The sequence below is a fragment of the Dendrobium catenatum genome, unplaced genomic scaffold, assembly GCF_001605985.2.
Source record: "Dendrobium catenatum unplaced genomic scaffold, ASM160598v2 fragScaff_scaffold_203, whole genome shotgun sequence".
Lineage (NCBI taxonomy): Eukaryota > Viridiplantae > Streptophyta > Magnoliopsida > Asparagales > Orchidaceae > Dendrobium > Dendrobium catenatum.
This window is the reverse complement of record NW_021318665.1, coordinates 231,074-250,665: the sequence shown is the minus strand read 5'-3', so window position 1 is coordinate 250,665 and position 19,592 is coordinate 231,074. Positions and strand designations below refer to the sequence as shown.

The 19,592-nt window shown below is 33.6% G+C and overlaps 1 protein-coding gene across 1 annotated transcript; it reads right to left on the bottom strand.

The window, feature by feature from the left end:
• Positions 1 to 5,051: 5,051 nt before the first annotated feature.
• LOC110106414 (protein SET DOMAIN GROUP 40) lies at positions 5,052 to 17,791 on the bottom strand. The gene is made up of 6 exons (XM_020836317.2): positions 17,589 to 17,791; positions 17,367 to 17,514; positions 7,737 to 7,868; positions 7,527 to 7,667; positions 7,178 to 7,426; positions 5,052 to 5,760 (listed from the first exon to the last, which is right to left on the bottom strand). Exons 1-6 carry the CDS (start codon positions 17,744 to 17,746, stop codon positions 5,140 to 5,142), a joined length of 1,449 nt encoding a protein of 482 aa, XP_020691976.2. The 5' UTR covers positions 17,747 to 17,791; the 3' UTR covers positions 5,052 to 5,139.
• Between the last annotated feature and the right edge of the window lie 1,801 nt (positions 17,792 to 19,592).

Genomic DNA, 19,592 nt, shown 5'->3' with positions numbered 1-19,592 from the left:
GGTTCGACCGGTCGAATCGGGGTCGAACTGGATGACGTAATAAATAATAATATTATTAAAAAAAATTAATAAAATTGATAAAATAAAGAAATATAATAACCATATAATTTCCTATAAATTATTCTTAATTTATATTACATATTTAGATTTAATTTATAAATATAAATTATTTAAAAACTTAAAACTCTCAATATAAAATTATAAATATAATTAAATGTTTTAATACAAAAATATTTTATTTTGTAATATAAAAATCTTTAGAGTTGAAAAACAGAAAAATTGAAAATTTTACATTTTGTACCGTACGACTGTTATTTATAAACCATTAATTATTATTGGAAGCTATTTTTTAATAGTAAGATTGAACGTTCGTTGGATATAGCATTTTAACTATTTATTTTTTACGGTTATTTCTTCTTAATCTCATCATTTCTCTAATAAGTTGAATCTACTAATTTATTTAATAAATTTACTTATTTTTAAATTTTCTTAATTGTATTCATAATTCATCAAATTAGCTGCGAAAAATTATTTGATAAATTTACTTCTTTTTAAATTTTGGGTCCATTATGTTTCTTCTATTAATTTAAATTAATTATCTGCTTCTTTTTTAAGATTTTGTTTGCTGGGAATTGGAATAACGAGGGAAATTTGAATTAAATAATTGTACTACATTCATTGAGAAGAATTTGGCAAAGGGAATCATGAATACTTCAAAAAATTATAATTATTTTTTTATTTAGATAATAAAAAATTATTTACCCTGAGAGTCAAAATACAACTTTTGACCCGATTTGAAACTTGATTCAAATTCGACCTAAAAAAATTTGGATTTGGATCTATCCGTTTGCGAAACGGATTGGGTCCGAGTTCGGATTTCTCACTTGTTTGAAAAGTGGGTTGGGTTTGGGTTGACTCGACAAAACCTATAGGTTCAACCTGAAATGATCCGTTTTGCAAACCCACTGTGCAGCTCGAGTTCAATGTCCTAATATAATTTAACATTGAAATCTTTATAATGCTCATTTTAAATACTTATCCTACACAATAAAAAAAATAATATAAAAATAAATAAAATACCAATACAATTTTCTATTTCCCTAAAAAACTAAATTTAATAACACAAATAATTAGAAAAAAACAGCTAAAATAAAAATGTAAAAGGAAACGATGACAAATAAGAAATAATATAAGAAACAAATATAAAAAATAAATACAATAAGTATATACATCAATAAAAAAGTTAAATTTTCATATCCAATGGCACATAAGAATCATTTCTCATACTCTCAGGTAGGGGTGTTAATTCGGATCAACAGGTCGGATTCGAGTCAAATCCAACTTGACTCGGCTGTAAACGGGTTGATCCTAACCTGACCTGGTTTCACAAATGGGTCAGGTTTGTCAACCCGGACTTGCCCCGTGCGGGTTACCGGGTTGACACAACCCGACCCACATATATTTGTGGGCTCGACGGCGTGGACGCGAAGCACGATTGTGCGAGCTGGATGATGTGACTCGAGACAAGCACAGCTATGGCCTATGTGGGCTGGACGGCGTTGACGCGGGACTAGCGACACGGACGCGAACTCGAGACGAGCGACTCGGACGAGTTATTTCAGGTTGAACCTATACGTATATATATGTAATGTTTTTCATGCATCAATACTAATGAAATGAGTTATAGGTATTAATCAGCGAATTTCACATGATGATATTGAGCTGCAAAAGAATTTGACTTATATTAAGGAACCCAAAAGAATACTATATTTGCTACTAAACCACTCAGAAACCTTCAAATCTCTTATGTCAAAGTGAAATGGAAAAACAAATCAGAAAAAGAAACTACTTGGGAGAGGGAATAAGATATTAGAATGAAATTTCCTCATTTGTTCAATGACCAATTGAATTTTGAGAACGAAATTTAAATAAGAAGGGGTGAATTATAATACCCAAAAGTATTCAAAATAAAATTAAGCATGAATTTCTACATGTTCATTAGTTTTGTTAAAGTATATGTTTAATTTCAAGCATCTGGACATATTGAAGTATATATGAATGATTAATATTATTATAGGGGTGTCAATTCGGGTCAACGGGTCGGGTTCGGGTCGAACCCGGAACTGATCCGGCACTGTTTGGGTCAACCCGAACCCGACTTGTTTTTAAAAACGGGTCAGGTTTCCGGACCCGAACCCGACCCGATTCGGGTCCGGGTCAACCCGACCCGACACGAATGACCCGGAATTGACCCAAAATTGCAAGTTTTCGGGTCAAAAATCGGGTCAATCTTCGTTTTTCGGGTCAAAATCGGGTCAATATCGGGTCAAAAACGGGTCAAACTCGGATTTTCGGGTCAAATATGAGTTTTCGTGTCACTTTCGGGTCACTTTCGGGTCAATTTCGTGTTTCCGTGTCTACCCGAACCCGACCCGATTTTTAAAACGGGTTGATTTCTTCAACCCGAACCCGACCCGTTTCGGGTTTGGGTTGACCCGAACCCGGATTTTTTCGGGTCGGGTTCGGGTCGTGTTTCGTGTCGTGTCAAAAATTGACACCCCTATATTATTATGTATAACTACTGAAATTTTTTCTCATTAATTTTTTTTATTACTATATAACAGCCCTTTAACATTTTTGTTATTATTAACTAAATGCTATTTTTACATGACTATAGCTAGAGGTGTATAGTTAAACTAATTCTTTCATTTCCTTATGAAATAATATTTTGTTGATTGTAGTGTGTGTAGCAAGTTGCCGTTGGTAGAAAATCAGTAAGAGGAATGCTTAAAACTTGCTGGTATGTTGTTGAAATCTGTTAATAACATTGAAAGGTTAGTTGTATTTTATATTTTAGGTTTATGAACTGTAGGAATGTTGAAACCAGGTTATAAAATCATTATAAGTTGTTAAATTCAGTGTTGTTGTTGAATTTAGTTGCTAAATTCAAGAAATAGAAGGGGAAATAGGTAAAGGACATTATGGGACTGCAATAGTTGCTGATTTTAGAAATCAGGGTAGATAGCTAAGGAAGAGAGTTGAATTGAATTAAGAAGAGCGTGATTGAGGTGGTATATAAAAGAAGAAAGAACTGGAATACTGAGGTGAGATACCCATCTGATTCATCAGAATTAGTTCAAATATCATATATTTGTAAGATGATAATTGAAACATTTATGATAGCATGCCTCTCATGCATTAACATGCATTTCCATCTATTTCAATTTATACGTTTGTAGTTTATTCCAGTTATATAGATTGTTGATTCAGTTGATATTAGTGATTGTGATTATATAAAAAGAGAATGATAATACAAAAGCAAATGGTTAAGTCATATATGGGGATAGACCCGTACAAGTAAATACAAAAGACCTGACAAGATAAGCATACACTATCAATTCTAAAAGTTGGGAATTTGGACGCATCCTTGAATGAGAGAGCAATTACAATTCTAAAAGTTGGGAATCTAAACCCAATCTTGAATTGAAAATTTAAAATGATACAAATGCCTATATCAATCATATGACTTGTTTAAAAGGGTGTTGAACAATTAACAAGATGATAAATACTGTTTTGTTTTCTTGTGATCCATATGGAAGGTGTTCTAATCATGTTATTATTTAGTCACTAATGTTATGCCATTCTAAATGATTAATATATTATTATTAATTCTTATACATTGTTTGTGTATTTCATTGGATCATAGCTCATTAGTAGTAGTTATACTGTAGGTAAGGGAAAGGAGCCTGTAGGGCACTAGGCGGGGAAGAGGAGACCATTTCTTTTTGGTGTAAATATGCTTTGGGTGTACAAAGAGATCTTAAAGGAGATCTGACAGATAATTGTATGATCTTTTTTGGTATGTAAGTAAATCTTAAAAATTTTATTAGAGTTTTGTATTTGTTTTAATTATATTTGATGTTCAGTAAAATACATTACATGCTTCTCATTATTAAGTTTGGAGTTGATAGGTTGATATGTTAGGATATTCTAAATAGATTTCTTTTTTTACTAACTTTATTATGAAAATAGTGGCTCAGAATAGGTGTTAGTACGGAGTTAATTTAGATTTTTCTTTTATGTTATACATCAGATTGACTATTAAGAGGGTAAATCAAACTGGGATGTGACACTCGCAGTTTCGTGCTCCCTTCATAGTTCCACAGTTCCGCGCTCCTTCTCAAGGATTAAACCTGCTCTTATAAAAGATTATTATAAAATTTTTCTTATGTTAGAAGAAATTAAATAATTATTCTTTATTTAATTTGAAATAGTTTCTCTAACAATAAGTTAAGACATGTAACGGAGCCATGATTTTTTTTCTTTTTATAATAATGATTTAAAAAAAAAATAAAACCGTCAATACCAATTTCAATCCCAATTGAAAAATGTTGATATGTTTTTAAAAAATTAATAAATTGTGCCCCACATAAAAAAAAAAAAAATCTTGAATTTGCTCTTGAGTTAACATTTCTCTCTTCTTTTAAACTATTCTTCCGTCTATTTCTTTATCCCCAATTTCTTCAATATTCATATCATTAAATTCATCATTATATATATTATTAGCATTATCACTTGCTACTTATTCATTATATTCAAAAGGAGTACTCTTAATAACAGTATTAGAATTCTTTATCTAGAATAAAAAATAAACATAACTAATTATCTCTGTATTAATTGCTTCTCAATATAATGATAATTAATTGAATCGCTTATTTAATTGTTAAGTACTTGAATCATTTGTATTACATAATATCTCTGTATTAATAAATTAGGATGATATATAGTATATTTGCATTCATAAGCAACTTATTGATAAAGTCAAAAATCATAATTAACTCATTATAATATATTTGCATTCCCAAGCAAACTTATAGCTCAAGTTTGTGTGCATTTGAGCAATCCACGTGCATCTTTGTTTAGTGGTTATTATCTTTTGATCGGGACCTAATTTTGCGAAATAGACTATGCGGCTGCGTTTGGCTCGTCGAGACGAATCAAACGGGTCCATTCGCGCACGAATCGAATGCATATCGGGGTGAGAGAAAGTGTGATATTAACAAGGAATCAACTTGATGTCCTCTTGCCAGGATGTAAAAAAAAAATGTACATTCTACTCTCCAGTTAACAGCCAAAATTTCATGACATTTCACTCATCACCTTACTGCAATAAGAAATGCAATTGGAGAGAATCTTCTTGTAGCACAATCTCCATCGAACTGCCAATCTCCATCTCTCCAATGACCTCAAAGCCTTTGCAGATAGTAAGGTAGTATCTAATAAGCTCTCACCTTGCAAACCATTGGCTTGCATGAAGCCAACAAATTCTTCGCGGCAAAATGCCAAATCCAGCCTATCGAAACAAGTGCTAAAATTCAGTATTTTGTCCATAACGCTAAGCAATGAGACATCATCCTTTATTGTAGTCGGAAAATCTTCCAAAACCATACAGCATCGCTTTGCCAACTTCTTCATCACAATCGCCTCATTTTCATTAGAGAGCAAAAATCCAGCATAAGCTAGACGCCCAAGTGATCTTCGAAGGTTCATGGGAGTTGCTCCCAAACGCAGGGCACACAACAGAGCAAAAGAAGGCTTTCCATCCGGCTGGATATATAACAAGTCCTTGGCCCAAGTATTGGATATATTTACATCTATATCAAGCTGCAAAAATGCCTTGTCATTGGGGTTGGTTGAGAGAAGAAAGCCATAATGTTCTAGGAGGTCCAGATTAGAGTATGTTCCATAACTCAGAAGAACCTGTAAAAGAAACAACACTACAATGAATCCTTTTGAATTAGAATTGCAATTTTTGTTTTCGATGATCTGTAACGCCATATTGGTCTTGCAATAGAGAACTATTATAGTGAAAAGTTCTGTAGCAACTGGGTAATCCTGCTTGGTAAAAATATCTAGCAAGAAAATCTAGCTGATTAACAGAACGGGCTTATAAACTTCCACTATGCTAAATAGTACAAAGATTGGAATACTCACAGCATCTCCAGGCTAACCACACCAATGTCACCAATCCATGGCAGCTAAGGCTCCTAAATGAAGACCTAAACTCCACCAACCATCCAGTAGAGTCAACACAAATTACACCCAAACACCTTGATGTAGGATTGAAGTGGAAACCTAAATAAATTCAAAATCAAAACCAAATCCAATTACATCTAAGTAGGATATTTATCCAAACCCTAACAAACATTCAAAATAAATGGAATTAAAATGTTCAAAATATCCTCCTCCGCTGAATGTACAGCAAAATCTTATTTGGGCTCAAATTTTGATGCAATCTGCTATTGGAAGCTTCTCTTCAGCTCCCTGGAAGCATTTAAAAGGTTCTAAAGCACTCTAGAATTTTGATACTCCCAGGTAAATTTTAAACCCCATTCATCTTAGATCTAAGGGCAGAGATCCTTCAAGATTACATCTCTGCTAGAGAACATCTCAACGCAAGAGAGGCTACTTAAGAGAAAATGAAATTGCACAATAAGTGGGTCAGATAATGAATTTGCGACCACCAAACGCATAGCACCGATCCCCACAAATAACTCTTCTAAATTTATGATATCAAGTTTCTTTTGGAGAGTTAGACAAGCCATGTTCAATGACAATCCTTGCACAAAAAGTACCTCCCCCTCAAAACTACTAGGTGTAGTTGTTGGTCTCTTCAAGCACCATAGCACCAAGCAGGAACCTGATCAAATGAACCTCAAGGAAGAGATAAACCATAATTCTTGTCCAAAGGCTTGACACCCACTACATGGAAGACCTTGAGCAAATTAATGAACCACCCTACATAAAAATATCCACGCAGTCCTTAGTACAAGCACCTATGACGATCCACCCAGCAAGGGATCGCCCCGAAGTATCACACCTAATACTCACATATACACAGAATTTAGATAAACACTAAACACACCTAATACTCACATATACCCGCCTAATTTGCACCTTATTCTATATGCAAATTAAACACATAATTCATATTCCAAATGACTATCAAAGGATGTGAAGAGTGATTTATAAGAAAACCATAGTCACAAATATATTTTTTATGGTGCTCCTTTGTAAACCATCCAATTAAACTTCTCTTTAACTTCATAGCACACCAACACAAAGTTCAAACCATCTCTCTCGTGCCCTATAATTAGTTAAAATATTTAAAGGTTACCTGCTCTCCCTTCTTGTAATTTCTCTTAGCATAGAAACAATATGAAGCAGAACTCTCCTCATATCCACCATCTGTTAATCTCTGAGTATTGGAATCAGCCAGTTCAGTGAGTTCCTTTACTTCGTGGCCCTCAACTTGAGAACCTTCAGCGCAAGACTTGTCATCAGGTGCAGCATAGTTAAACAAGTCACCAACAGGGCACAAGCAACCAGCATCATCCCATGGTATAAATAATGTCCGGGAGGATATCTGATAGCTAAAAAAAAGTGAATGTTCTATAAAATAACAAAATATTTTTAAAAAATACTGACAGAATATGAATAAGTAGCTCATAAATGTAAGTACTCACCGTCGCAGAAGCCCAAAGCCATGACCTAAAAGATAAAAGCTGGGGTTTGACCACCATTTCTTGCATGACAATTAAACTTTCCTTCCAGTCTGATCTAGCCTTTACAATAGCGTTTTCTGAAACCCAGATAGCATCTTCTACCTGAGATTTTCATGTGTATAGAAACCTGGTAGTGTCTAAGAGAACAAAACAAATGCATATAGCGTCTACCTGCAGAGCCTGAATTTCAAATTCATGGAAATTTGGCAGTGTGTCATAACTCGAAGGCAACAAAACCAAATAACGGTACCACCAAGATCCCCTTCCTTTTGCCACTTCAGCCAATAAACATATGGTCAATTTCTGTAAGAAAACTTATAATTAAAACATTGCAAATTCAGAATATAGATGCTCGGCATTGTAAATAAAACAAACAACGGAATTCAGAGGGGCATGTGAACTAGAACATGCCTTTAAACAGTTTCTTTGCAGTTCTTACTCAATATAAAAACTTGTCCAATAGCAATGTATATATCAACCATAATTATAGACTGGTTCTCATATTTGTTTATTTCCTACATAGTTGTCAATCAAAAAATGCAAGAAGTAAAGTGAAAGAAAGAAAAGTGCAAACATAATTTTTATAATAGTTCGGTCTCCTGACCTATGTTCACTCCCCAAGTTCCTCATTCTTGCGAATTTCACTAAAAGCACTCCTTTTGAACCCAACAAGGTGAAGAAGCCCTTCACCATTTGTAGGCAGAGAATGATATTTACATAGCTTCTCTCTCCATAAAAAGCCTAAGACTCTCTACTGCTTCCCAGAAAAGCAGAGATGCCTCCCTCCTTTCTGCACGACGAAGATGCCTCCCTAGCCTCCTCGACGAGAATCGATCAAGCCTCTCAACAAAAACTTACAAGAGCTTCAAACCAAGAGCTCCTCACACAAAAATAACCTGGAGGAACCAAGTGCAGAATAGAGTAACAACTGTATAAATCCCCTCATATACTCCTCGGACACCCCCAAAGAGCTTTCTCTCAAACTCACCCCCTCCCCTCCTAGGTGTTTTCTCAAGCTCACAAAGAAAGAATCACCCTCTTTTTCACAATAGATGCTTTGCATCCTATTGTTGAAAACTCTCTCTCTCTCAAAACATAAAAGTGATATTTAAATGAAAACCTTCAATTTTAAATTTCACAGCTAGAACATACAATAACATTAGTTCATTTTAAACAAAATTTGCAAATCAAATGAGTTACACATCACAGTTGCAACTAAGAAGTTGTGGGAAGAGATTGGTCAAGTACTGCTCCTTCTGGTTATAGTTCTTATATAATAACTACTCAATTAAGTTACAAAATATATTGATTTGCAGGTGAATTCAAAGCTGAGTCATTTTCGCATACATCCTTTTCATTAATATGAATTTTTTAGAAGATCTATGCTAAAAACATTGCGCTTGGCACAGGTGCACGGTCTAGTAGGATAGCGCGTACTACATTCAACTTAGAGGAGGACGAAGTCCCAAATCCTAATGATGAGTTTATGTCAGCTAACAACATCAATTATGATATTGAAAGAACCACGAACAACAATTTACTAGATGTTGCGGATGATGTGCCACCGGATTGGCAACCAGGTTCAAATCCTATTCTCGGATCTAAAAGATCTAGAGATAAACCTTCTAGAATTGTGAGGTCCCCAATGCCCCGAGATAATTTTGACAAGTTGTTGCTGAAGTAAAACAAGAATGCAGTTTTCTTTAAGAAAACTGTTGAACTTAGTGATCCATACACAATCATTAATTATTTGGTTAAATTATGTGAAGTCTAAAAAACCTGACTACTCAAGTACTACTCGCAATCCAAGATACATTAAAAGAGAATAAAGATAACAAAGCAATATTCATGACATGAGAGGGGATCTTCTTAAGTAATTGATTGAATATGTATTGAGATCTCGTTCATATTTCTACGCATCCACAGTTTGGTTGTAGTCATAGAACTTGTTATACATGTTTTGAAGTTCTTGGATATTATTAGTTATTTCTATTTCAACATTTACATCTTATTCTTTAGTAGTTGTATTCCACATTACTTGATATACTATATTTTGAAGTTCTTTTATGTTATCAATTATTACTAATTCAATTTTTACATCTTGATCAAAATAAAAACAGAGTGCAGTTAAATAATTTGATAATATATAAAAACTTCAAAGTATAGTACATTAAGCAATCTGTAATACAACTACTAAAGCAACAAGATGTAAAAGTTGAAATAGAAACCACTGATGATATCCAAATATTTTAAAATATGTGTAACAAGTTCTACGACTAAACCCAAACTCTAAATACGTAGAAATGTGGATGAGAGCTCGCTACATATTAATTCATCCCTTAAGAAGATCCCCCTCTCATCTCATGAAAATTATTTTGTTGTTCTTATTTCCTTTAATGCATCCAGGATTGTGAGTAGTGCTCAAGTAATTTGATTTTCTAGTCTTTCTAATTTAACCAAACAATCAGTGATTGTGTATGAATCACTAAGTTTAAGAGTTTTCTTAAGAAAAACTACATTCTTGTTTGACTCCAACAACTTATTCAAATTATTTAATCCCCCATTCTTTCTTGGGCGTCTCACAATTCTAGAAGGTTCATCATTGATATTTTAGATCCGAACATAGGACTTAAATCTATTGTTAGTCCAGTGACACATCATTCATAGCATCTAGTAGATTGTTATTTGTGGTTCCTTCAACATCATAGTTGATGTAGTTAGCTTATATAAACTCATCAGGATTTGATACTTCATCCTCCTCTAAGTTGACTGAAGTATGCGCTATCTTACTAGGCCATGCGCGCACAAGCACAACATTTTCAACGCAGATCTTCTAAAAAATTTCATATTGATGAAAAAGATGTATACAAAAACAGCTCAGCTTTAGATTCTATTACAAAAAAAAAAAATATGTAACTAACTTAATTGAGTAATTATATAAGAATTACAACCATAAGGAGTAGTAGCTGACCAATTTCATATTGTGTATGGATCACTACGTTCTATAATTTCTCATTTTTTAATGAGATGTTAGTCGTCGATGTAGATCTTGATACATGCATATTGACAATACCTAAATTTTAAGACTATATTACTAGGAGATTTCGACTGAATGTAATGTTTTTATCCTAAACATGTTTCTAATAAACCCAAAAATTCATATATCAAAAGGGATGATTGAATCATTACAACAACAGTACATACTACGTTATTTGCATGCAAATACTTGATGATAGATGGAAGATTGAGTAATAAAGCATTTTACTATAATATAATTTGATTATCAAATACATTTCATTTTAAACCCAATTACATGAACCTAGGCACACAGGATATTTGAAGAAAATTGAAATAGACAATGCTCATGTGAAAAAACTGTTCAACATTAACTCACGACTCATTGTACTAAATGTTTGAAAGCTTATTTGAAACAAAACAAAAACTACTAACTAATAGAGAATGAGCAAATGCCATGTGAAAAGAATATCAATAATTGCTATCAATCTTTGCTGAATGCAACCAACCAATACAGGTGTGTGGAAATGAACATTGTGATTTTAAGTGATGTTTGGCTGCAAGTAAAAGCATGTTATGCATCGACTACAAAGTGTAATTGGAGCTAAAGTCAAGAAAAGTTCAAGCCTCTAGAACTAACTGAATTTTTCCTGGTATCTCGAGTTCAGCATGTCAATCCATGCTAAAGCCCAATTTGATCAACTGAACTTACAACACTAATTGGGGTTAAACAATCACAAAATAAAGCACAGTCCTAAATTTCTAGGGGCTTCTTTTGGTGCTTGAAGATATCCTGTTTTAGAAAGCAATGAATTTTTTAACTCGTTTTGAGTGCAAAAATAAATGATCTGTTCTGGCTGGTTTTAAAGGGGTTTGAAAATTTGAAAATGCCTGAAAAATACCAGGCTAATGGCGGAAACTAAAAAATTGTCCAACTTCAAAACATGCTTCCTAACTTCAGGATACCAAATGACCTTAAAACATAAAATAGATCCATTCAAACTTCAGAATTCCATAAAAAAAAAGTCTGCTTACTTCTGTAATAGCTAGCACAAGATTTTACTCTAACCTAGCGTTACATCAATGCATTGTTAGTTTCAATCTTTTGCAGCAAATCACAATATTTTCCTACATCTAAGGATTATCAAATGAAGAAAAAGTAATTTTCACGGATTCTCGCCAAAACAAAAACTCGTACCTATGTTGCACCAATACGGATATGGCGACACGGATACGGGACACGACAATTCTTAAAAATACAGGATATGGATATGGTGCGGATACGACATTATAATATATAATTCATACATAAAAAGTAACAAATTAATCAAAACATAATATTTGAAATGACAAAAAACAATTGAAAACAACATCATTTGTAGCATTGTATCATATAATATCAAAATAAAAGTATTTAAATGTCTAGTACAACAACAAAAACAAAAACATAAATTATCTAGTAGATGAAGTTTCAACTATTCAGATTAGAATGAATGATAGGATTAGCTTTTCAGTGATTTTGTCTTTGAATGTTCTATATCATATTCAATGAATATATAGCTTCCAATTTCTGGCTCATCAGTGAAAGATTAGCAATTTCTAATATTCTCATTCCTCAAGAGATTCAAATCCATTTCCAGCAATATCCCACATCCTGTTTGTCTCCTTCCTATAGTTGATAAGTTTTTCCTTGAAAAAAAGTATATAGTATATATATATATATTGTTGCACCTATGGCGCGGGGTCAAGGGGTAGCGCCCTTGCGAGAGGGTTTGGGGGCAGCTCCCGAACAAATTTTTATTGTAAGAGTTGTTTTTAAACTTTTTCTACTTCTCGGTATTTCTGCTCGGTACCGGTATCTCGGTACCACTCGGTACTCATGCCCTCGTACAGAGGGGTACCGAATGTACGCGAGCAGTCCGAGCAAGTATTGAGTTATAGTATCGCCGGTACCTGAGCAGTACTGAAGTTCTAGTATTCGTCGTACCGAGCTGTACCGAGCAGTACCCGAGCGGTGCAGCGAGCCAGTGCAGAGCGGTGCCGCGCTGAGTTCGGTACCGCGAGCCTACTATTAAAGAAAGCGAACCTTCAATGCTCACATGAATGCTCGCCTTCACTGTTGTGTAGTCGAGCTGCTCCGTCGACAAAGGGAATTCTATGCGGCTTTAATGCTCGTGTCGTCGAGCCCCCTCTTTTTCACGAAGGATGATCCTATCCGCTTCTATGCTACGTTCGTCAAGCCCGCTGCGGCTTCGAATATAAGAAGAAGGACGAACACCACTGCGCGAAAACAAAAAATACGCGTAGGCTCCGGCCAGAAATGTTTAATACGCATAATGAACAGGGATACTCGAGCGGATGCCCGAATAGTGAATAGGGCAAATTGCCAGCTCTATTTTTTTAATAGGACACGCGTATCCGATACGCAGTGTCCGCATCAATTTAAATAATATTTTAATTTGGACATGGCAAAGCCGTATCCGACACATATCCATGTCGTACAGAGGCGTATTTCCATAATGCCGAACGTGTCTGATACATCATGCCTTCGTAAATAGGTGTATCTGTGGCAAGCATAGAGCTCGTACTTGTTGACAAGCATTGACCCTAACAAGGAAGAAGCCAAAAGCTTATGAGGAGGAAAATGATCAGAGAAGACTATGGTCGACGGTAGGAGGCGGTGATGCGAACCAGTTGTTGGTAGATTAAATGGGTTTGCAACTACTCGACAACATAGGGCGCTGCGGAGAGTTTTTTGCGAGTACATGAAATCCGTAAATCCGTCGAATGATGAGATTATAGGGCGTTGGTTGTCTGGAAAAGGAATGCAATATAAAGTAAAAATGCCATTGTTTAAAGTAATGCAATGTATTCAAAATACATTTGGAGCTGTTGATTGTCTACAAGTAAAATACCAGGGGAACTATTTTTTCTTTATGAGGTATAGACCACGGTGTAAAGTAAAATAGTGTATTTTTTAATACTTTTCGGTAAATAAGTAAACCTCTTCATTACTATTGAATAGCAAACTTTAAATAGAACTGACTCGGGTACCTCTGAAAACAAGGCAATCATATCTAGAGGTTAATTAATATTTCTGGCAACAGACTGAACAATTATTACCGATATTTTTTCATAAATTATCTAAAATACATTTGAAGGCTTACAATCGGTTAAAAATATCGCTTATACATATTAATATATATATATATATAATTATAAATAAAAGTTCTAATATTTTCAAAAAAATAAATCAATTTCCAAGTTATTTACGCATCCATCTAGCCTTCAACTCCATATGTTTTGAGAGGAAAGATTGCATCTTTGTTAGATTCTTCAATAAATTATCGTATATTGTATCAATCTCTTCTTCAATAAATCTAGGAATGACTCAGTCATAAGTTCAGTGAACTTTTTTTTTTCTTGAGAAGCTCTTGTTGTGTTTTGGATAGCATTTGCAAGTTGAGTAATACTATCGGCCATCAACCCAATATATCCACGAAGACTTTGATCAATAACATATATTTTACTCTTCTTTTTGGAATCAAATGCAACACATATTTGTGATGGATCCATAATGACTAAACATAAACAAAATATATATTCCATTAACAAAACATTTACAAGATTGTTTCCCACCAAAAAAAAAAAGACAAAACTAATAGACATATACAAGAGAAAATGCAAAATATAGTATAATGAATATACGATATTATTTTCCACAAAAAAAAAAAAAACAAAGAAAGCGGGTTAGGCACCCAAAACCTAGTACCTATCATTTTGCAAGAGAATCCACATGGATTGTGCAATTTCATCTCTTTTTTTCTAACCATTCTCTAGAATCATCTTCAATTTATTGAACTCTTTTTCTATGATGAATTCTCCTCGCTCATTCATCCTCAGAGAGAATGAATTCATCAACACCTTCAGTGACTATTCAATTATGCAAAATGCAATAGCTAAGAACAAATTCAACTTGAGTTTGCAAATGAAAATAAGGTTCGCACTTTATAATTGTGAAATGATTCTTCAAAGAACCGAAGGCATGCTCAACAGCTGTGCGTAATGAGTGTCGAAGATTAAAAAGTTTCTTACAATTTATAGGTTGAATAGAACTAAACTCTTTCAAATGGTACTTTGTTGCACGATATGGAGCAATAAAACCTTTGCATGTGTAGTAGCCACCATCAGTAAGATAAAATTTTCCTATGATATTGATTTTATATCATGATATGTCTCACAAATAATTGTCATGAAAAAAAAAGTTATCCATTCTACCTTCTAGGACTCATAATCCATTTGGTCTTTTTAACGCATTTTTAAGAACTATTGCGTCATGAGCAGAACCTTCTCAACCAGCGAGAACATATGTATTAAATTTAGTTATCAATTCTCCTTAGGAACCCTAGGTTTAATGTGCGTTCCATCTATAGTGCTGACACAATCCTAATTTTGGTAAAAAGCATCTTAAGAAGACCACAAAAAAAAGTATTAAATTTGCTCAAATGTGATTAGATTATACCTAAAAAAAGCATGAACCTACTACTTGACTGAATCTTACATGGACTTCCAGGACTTGGAGGCTTAATAAATTCATGTCGTAATTTCTCTACAATGTACATTACAGCTTTAAAATATCTACTAATAGTATCCCCAGAGTGTTGGAAGTTAAATCGAATGACCCGGTTAAGAACACTATGTCCGAGACTCCGAGTGTATGTAATAACATAGCAATTTGTTCCTCAATCCGAACATTAAATGTGTCTACCAACAATCTTCGTGTTCGCATTAAGTCACAAAATTTGAAGAAAGGCTCTCTCCTCATGCGTACCATGTCAATACAAGCAGAATCAGATCCTTCATATAACTTGAAAGATATATGTGACATTGTATAGTCCGTTTTCCATTATATTTTTTTTCTTTCTCTGTCAATCTCACACAATAACATGCATATAATACTAAATGCAACAACAAACACTGCATGTTCTGCAGAATAATTTTGAGTTCCATCTACTCCTACAACATTCCAATACTTATCCAAATTGGATAATTGATCTTCATTATATTGCAATTGGTCATCCATCCTTGTATCTATCAACAACGATCTATAATTTTTCAAAAAAATAATTAAGATGTGCATAATATAATCGAGATGTGATTAAAATAATACCTGAATATGGATCCATACTTATCCAATTGGATAATTGATCTATAAGCAAATACATAATATATAATTCCTTTTGATAGAACAGATGTTAATTTTTTAACTGGTACATAAAACCTAAGTTTAATAACTCAATCTTGTTTTTCTGCTTTTTTTCTTTTAAAAATTACATCTCGATTCTTTTCAATCATAAGAAAACTCAAATTTTAATACATTGCACACACCCAATTCCCATTTTCTAACTAGTCAATAGACAAAGCATTGAAAGCAAGCAATGCATTCATTTATTAGTGTCGAACTCCAACGCCATGCCTGAACACAAAAATCCTATAAACAAAATGTGAATCATGCCAAATTAAGAAAACTGATGCCAAAGATTACAAGTGAAAAAAAAAACATAAAAGAAAATTTAAAATCCTAAAATTTTCTCCAAAATCCTTTTATTCCCAAAACTAACCTTACAAACACCTTTCTCGACATTTCTATTACAACAAAATGCAATATTTCATCTCAAAAATCGCAAAATTTGCAAGAAAACTCACCCACCACCTCCACCATTAGCATAGAAACCCTAAACACAAAACCAGCTTACAAATTAATTGAAGAAGAGGACTCCAATAATATCTCTCCTAATAACAAGTCAAATATTAAAAGCAAGATATGAAGAGACGAACCCTAATAAGGATGAGCACGTCAAGTTTGCACGAGAGATAAAGCCACACACTTGATGAGGAAGAATGACTATCATGCACCCAAAGACTCGATTTCATGAGGAAGAATGACATGCACGATAGGTTTGTGTGAGAGCTTGATTTCGAGAGGAAGACCGACGGAGAGAGCTTGATTTCATGAGAGAAGATGTTCGAATAAGCTAGGGTTTGCGAAAGACAAAGAGCATCTTTCCCGTGAGCATCTCTATCCTGCGAGCGCTCTGTGTTTGTAACTCGCCTAATTCGAGCAGGTTTGGAATGCACCACAAATATGCTATCCAAGGAGTTTAAAATGCTTTGCTCATTTACTTTGCATTTGCTTTACATCAAATCAAACAAAAAAAAAATCAAAACCCTTGTATCTACTTTATAGTACACTCTAAATACAGGCAACTATAGTAAATCCCGTATTTATGTCATAAATCCGTAAATCCAGAATTGACGATGGATTTGGATTTACTGCGGGTTCAAAAACTGTTTGGCGGGATTTACGATAAATCCAGCATAAATCGCGCTACCAAACAACCCTTTAATACAATTTTTAGGATTTAACGTCTCTAGGATTTGCTAAACCTGGATTCAAGGGAATAACTAGATCCTATTTATCGCCAAACATCCCCTACATACTTCCAATGTTCAAGATAAAGGTCATGTTTTATCTGCATATACAGAATCCTCTTCCGAGCATCAATCCTATTTCAAGTAATCCGCAAATAGAAGTTTTACTCAATTTTAAATTAGCCTTTCATTGAAAAATGACCACAGTTAGATGCGTTTGCTTCATATCCGTTGCAAAGGATTAGTTAATGCATGCCAACTAAATTTAGACAATGGAGCGACATACTTAAAGCAATAGGCACTCTATAACAGTTAGTAGACCAACAGAAAAAACTCAAAGAGGAAGCGAAGCACCTGTGAAGGCGACAGATTAGGGTGCTTGTTCACGCAGGATGCTAGCTTTTCATCATGCAGCACGTTCTGCTTCGTGAACAATGCCGCTCTCGGAACTCTCAGGATTAATTCACCCATCCTGAGATTGCGGCTGGCGGCCAAACCCCTCCTGTGCATACAATGAAAGTGAAAGTTTAAGAGATCTCGGCGATAAGAAAACAGAGGGAGGGGAGGGGCAATTACCCGCCAGCGTCCGAGAAGTGTGATACGACAAGGGAATGTCCCAAGCAGGAAGAGGAGGGGATGGAGGAGGAAGGGGCTGGAGAAGGATCGTCGGAGATGCCGATATGTGCTGCCCAGCACAGGAGAGCTTCCATCTTCGAGCCCTCTGTGTCACTCATGTCCTGGACGCTCCTCTCTCTCTCTCTCTCTCTTCCGCAAGGAGGGCTTAGGGCAAGTTATTTATTCTTAATTAGGGTTTAAATAAATATTTATATATCTAAATTTTAAATTTTTATATTTATTCAAATAAAATTATATATGTATATAAATTAATGTAACATTATCGTTGCTAGATCCCTAGTCCTAGATGAGAAAAGTGAAGGATTATATTAGACAGTCGATAGCTGGCATAAAACTTATCGAATAATTATGACATGAATTATTTAATACATTGTGTTAAACCTAGAGCGTTTTTTGAAAGCGACGTGTTCTATGACCTGAATATAGCGAAAAGTGAGTAAGGGCGCTACATCGGCACCGGGTTCAACATTAAATATGCAAGGGTTCCCAAATCATGGATGAGTATGGGCAAAGAAGCTAGTGCATAATCCTAAAATTAGGATAGAAAACTGAAATATAGGTTCCCTTATAGGCATATTAATAGAATTAATAGATATTATGATTATATGAAGATTAATTTTCTTTGCATTTGAGAAACTAAATGGGCTGTAGAGAAGGCTAAGGAGATTGATAATTTAGGATTTAAACTATGATATTCTATTGGAAGTCGTACTAGAAATAATGTATGTGCGAATATAGATAAGAGTTTGAAAGATAATGTTATAAAATTAATAGAATTGAAGATTGAATTATAGCTTTAAAGATTTATGATTATTAATATTATAAGTTCTTATGCTGCTTAAATAGATTTGGATATGTGTTCAAAATTAAAATTTTGGAATAACCAAGAAGAAATTAATAAAAAAGATATATCTCGAAGAAAGAATTTTTATTTGAGAAGATTTAAATGGACATGTTGGTAGAGAGATAAATGATTTTAAAAATATTTATGGTGGCTATGACTTTGGGGCAACCGAGCGACTAATGGAGGCGGTAAGACACTACATGAAAATCGTTCATTATCGATGGATTTTTCTGGCGGAAATTTTTCCATCAAAATTTTTGGAGAATTTCCAATGGATTAAACGAAATGTTTCCATGAGATTTTTTCGGTGGGATTTTTGACGGATTTAATTTCTAGATGATTTTTAATAATTTAATTTAATGTTTTATTTTAAATAATTTTCAAATTTATTTTTTATTTTAATTAATTAGTAATTAAATTATTTATTTTATTTACTTATCTACTATATCAAAAATTTTCATCAAAAATCATTCAAATCCATAAAAAACTGAACAAAATTTTGCCAGAAAATCTGCCGATAATAGATAATTTTCCTGCAGTGAGACCATATCAGTTTTTTCTTTAGCTTGTGATTTTGTAATTGCTAATACTTTATTTAAGAAAGGAGATGAGCATCTCATCACTTATAAAAATGGATGCAGTAAAAAATAGATAATTTATTATCTTATAAGAAAAATAAATCTTTTAGATTGTAAAGATTGTAAAGTTATTTTAAGTGAATGTTTATGTATCCAACATAGCTTATTAGTTTTGGACTTTAAGAAGAAGGGGTAGAATATTAAAAATAAAGTAAATCATTATTCTAGGATTAGATGGGGGGATTTAAAGAATATTAATAAAAAAATTATAATAAGATTCTAGATCTTAAGATTTTATATGTGCATGATGATGTTAATATATATGGGAAATAATAACTAATGATATTAAAGAATGTTGTAAAAGAAATACTTAGAGTATCAAAGAGAAAAGCTAGTTATAGTAAAAATTGTTGGTGGTAGAATCAAAATGTACAGGAAAAGATAAAAAATAAAAAAAATTGTTATAAAAATAGGTTTAGCTGTAAAAACTGATAATTGGGAAAGATATAAAGAGGTCTATAA

Coding starts and splice junctions, on each gene's coding strand:
- LOC110106414 (XM_020836317.2), bottom strand. CDS start 17,746: ATGAGTGACACAGAGGGCTCGAAGATGGAAGCTCTCCTGTGCTGGGCA. Junction 7,869..17,366: donor CTAATCTGTCGCCTTCACAG/GTGCTTCGCTTC, acceptor GTTTTCTTACAG/AAATTGACCATATGTTTATT. Junction 7,427..7,526: donor GGCTTTGGGCTTCTGCGACG/GTGAGTACTTAC, acceptor TTTAGCTATCAG/ATATCCTCCCGGACATTATT.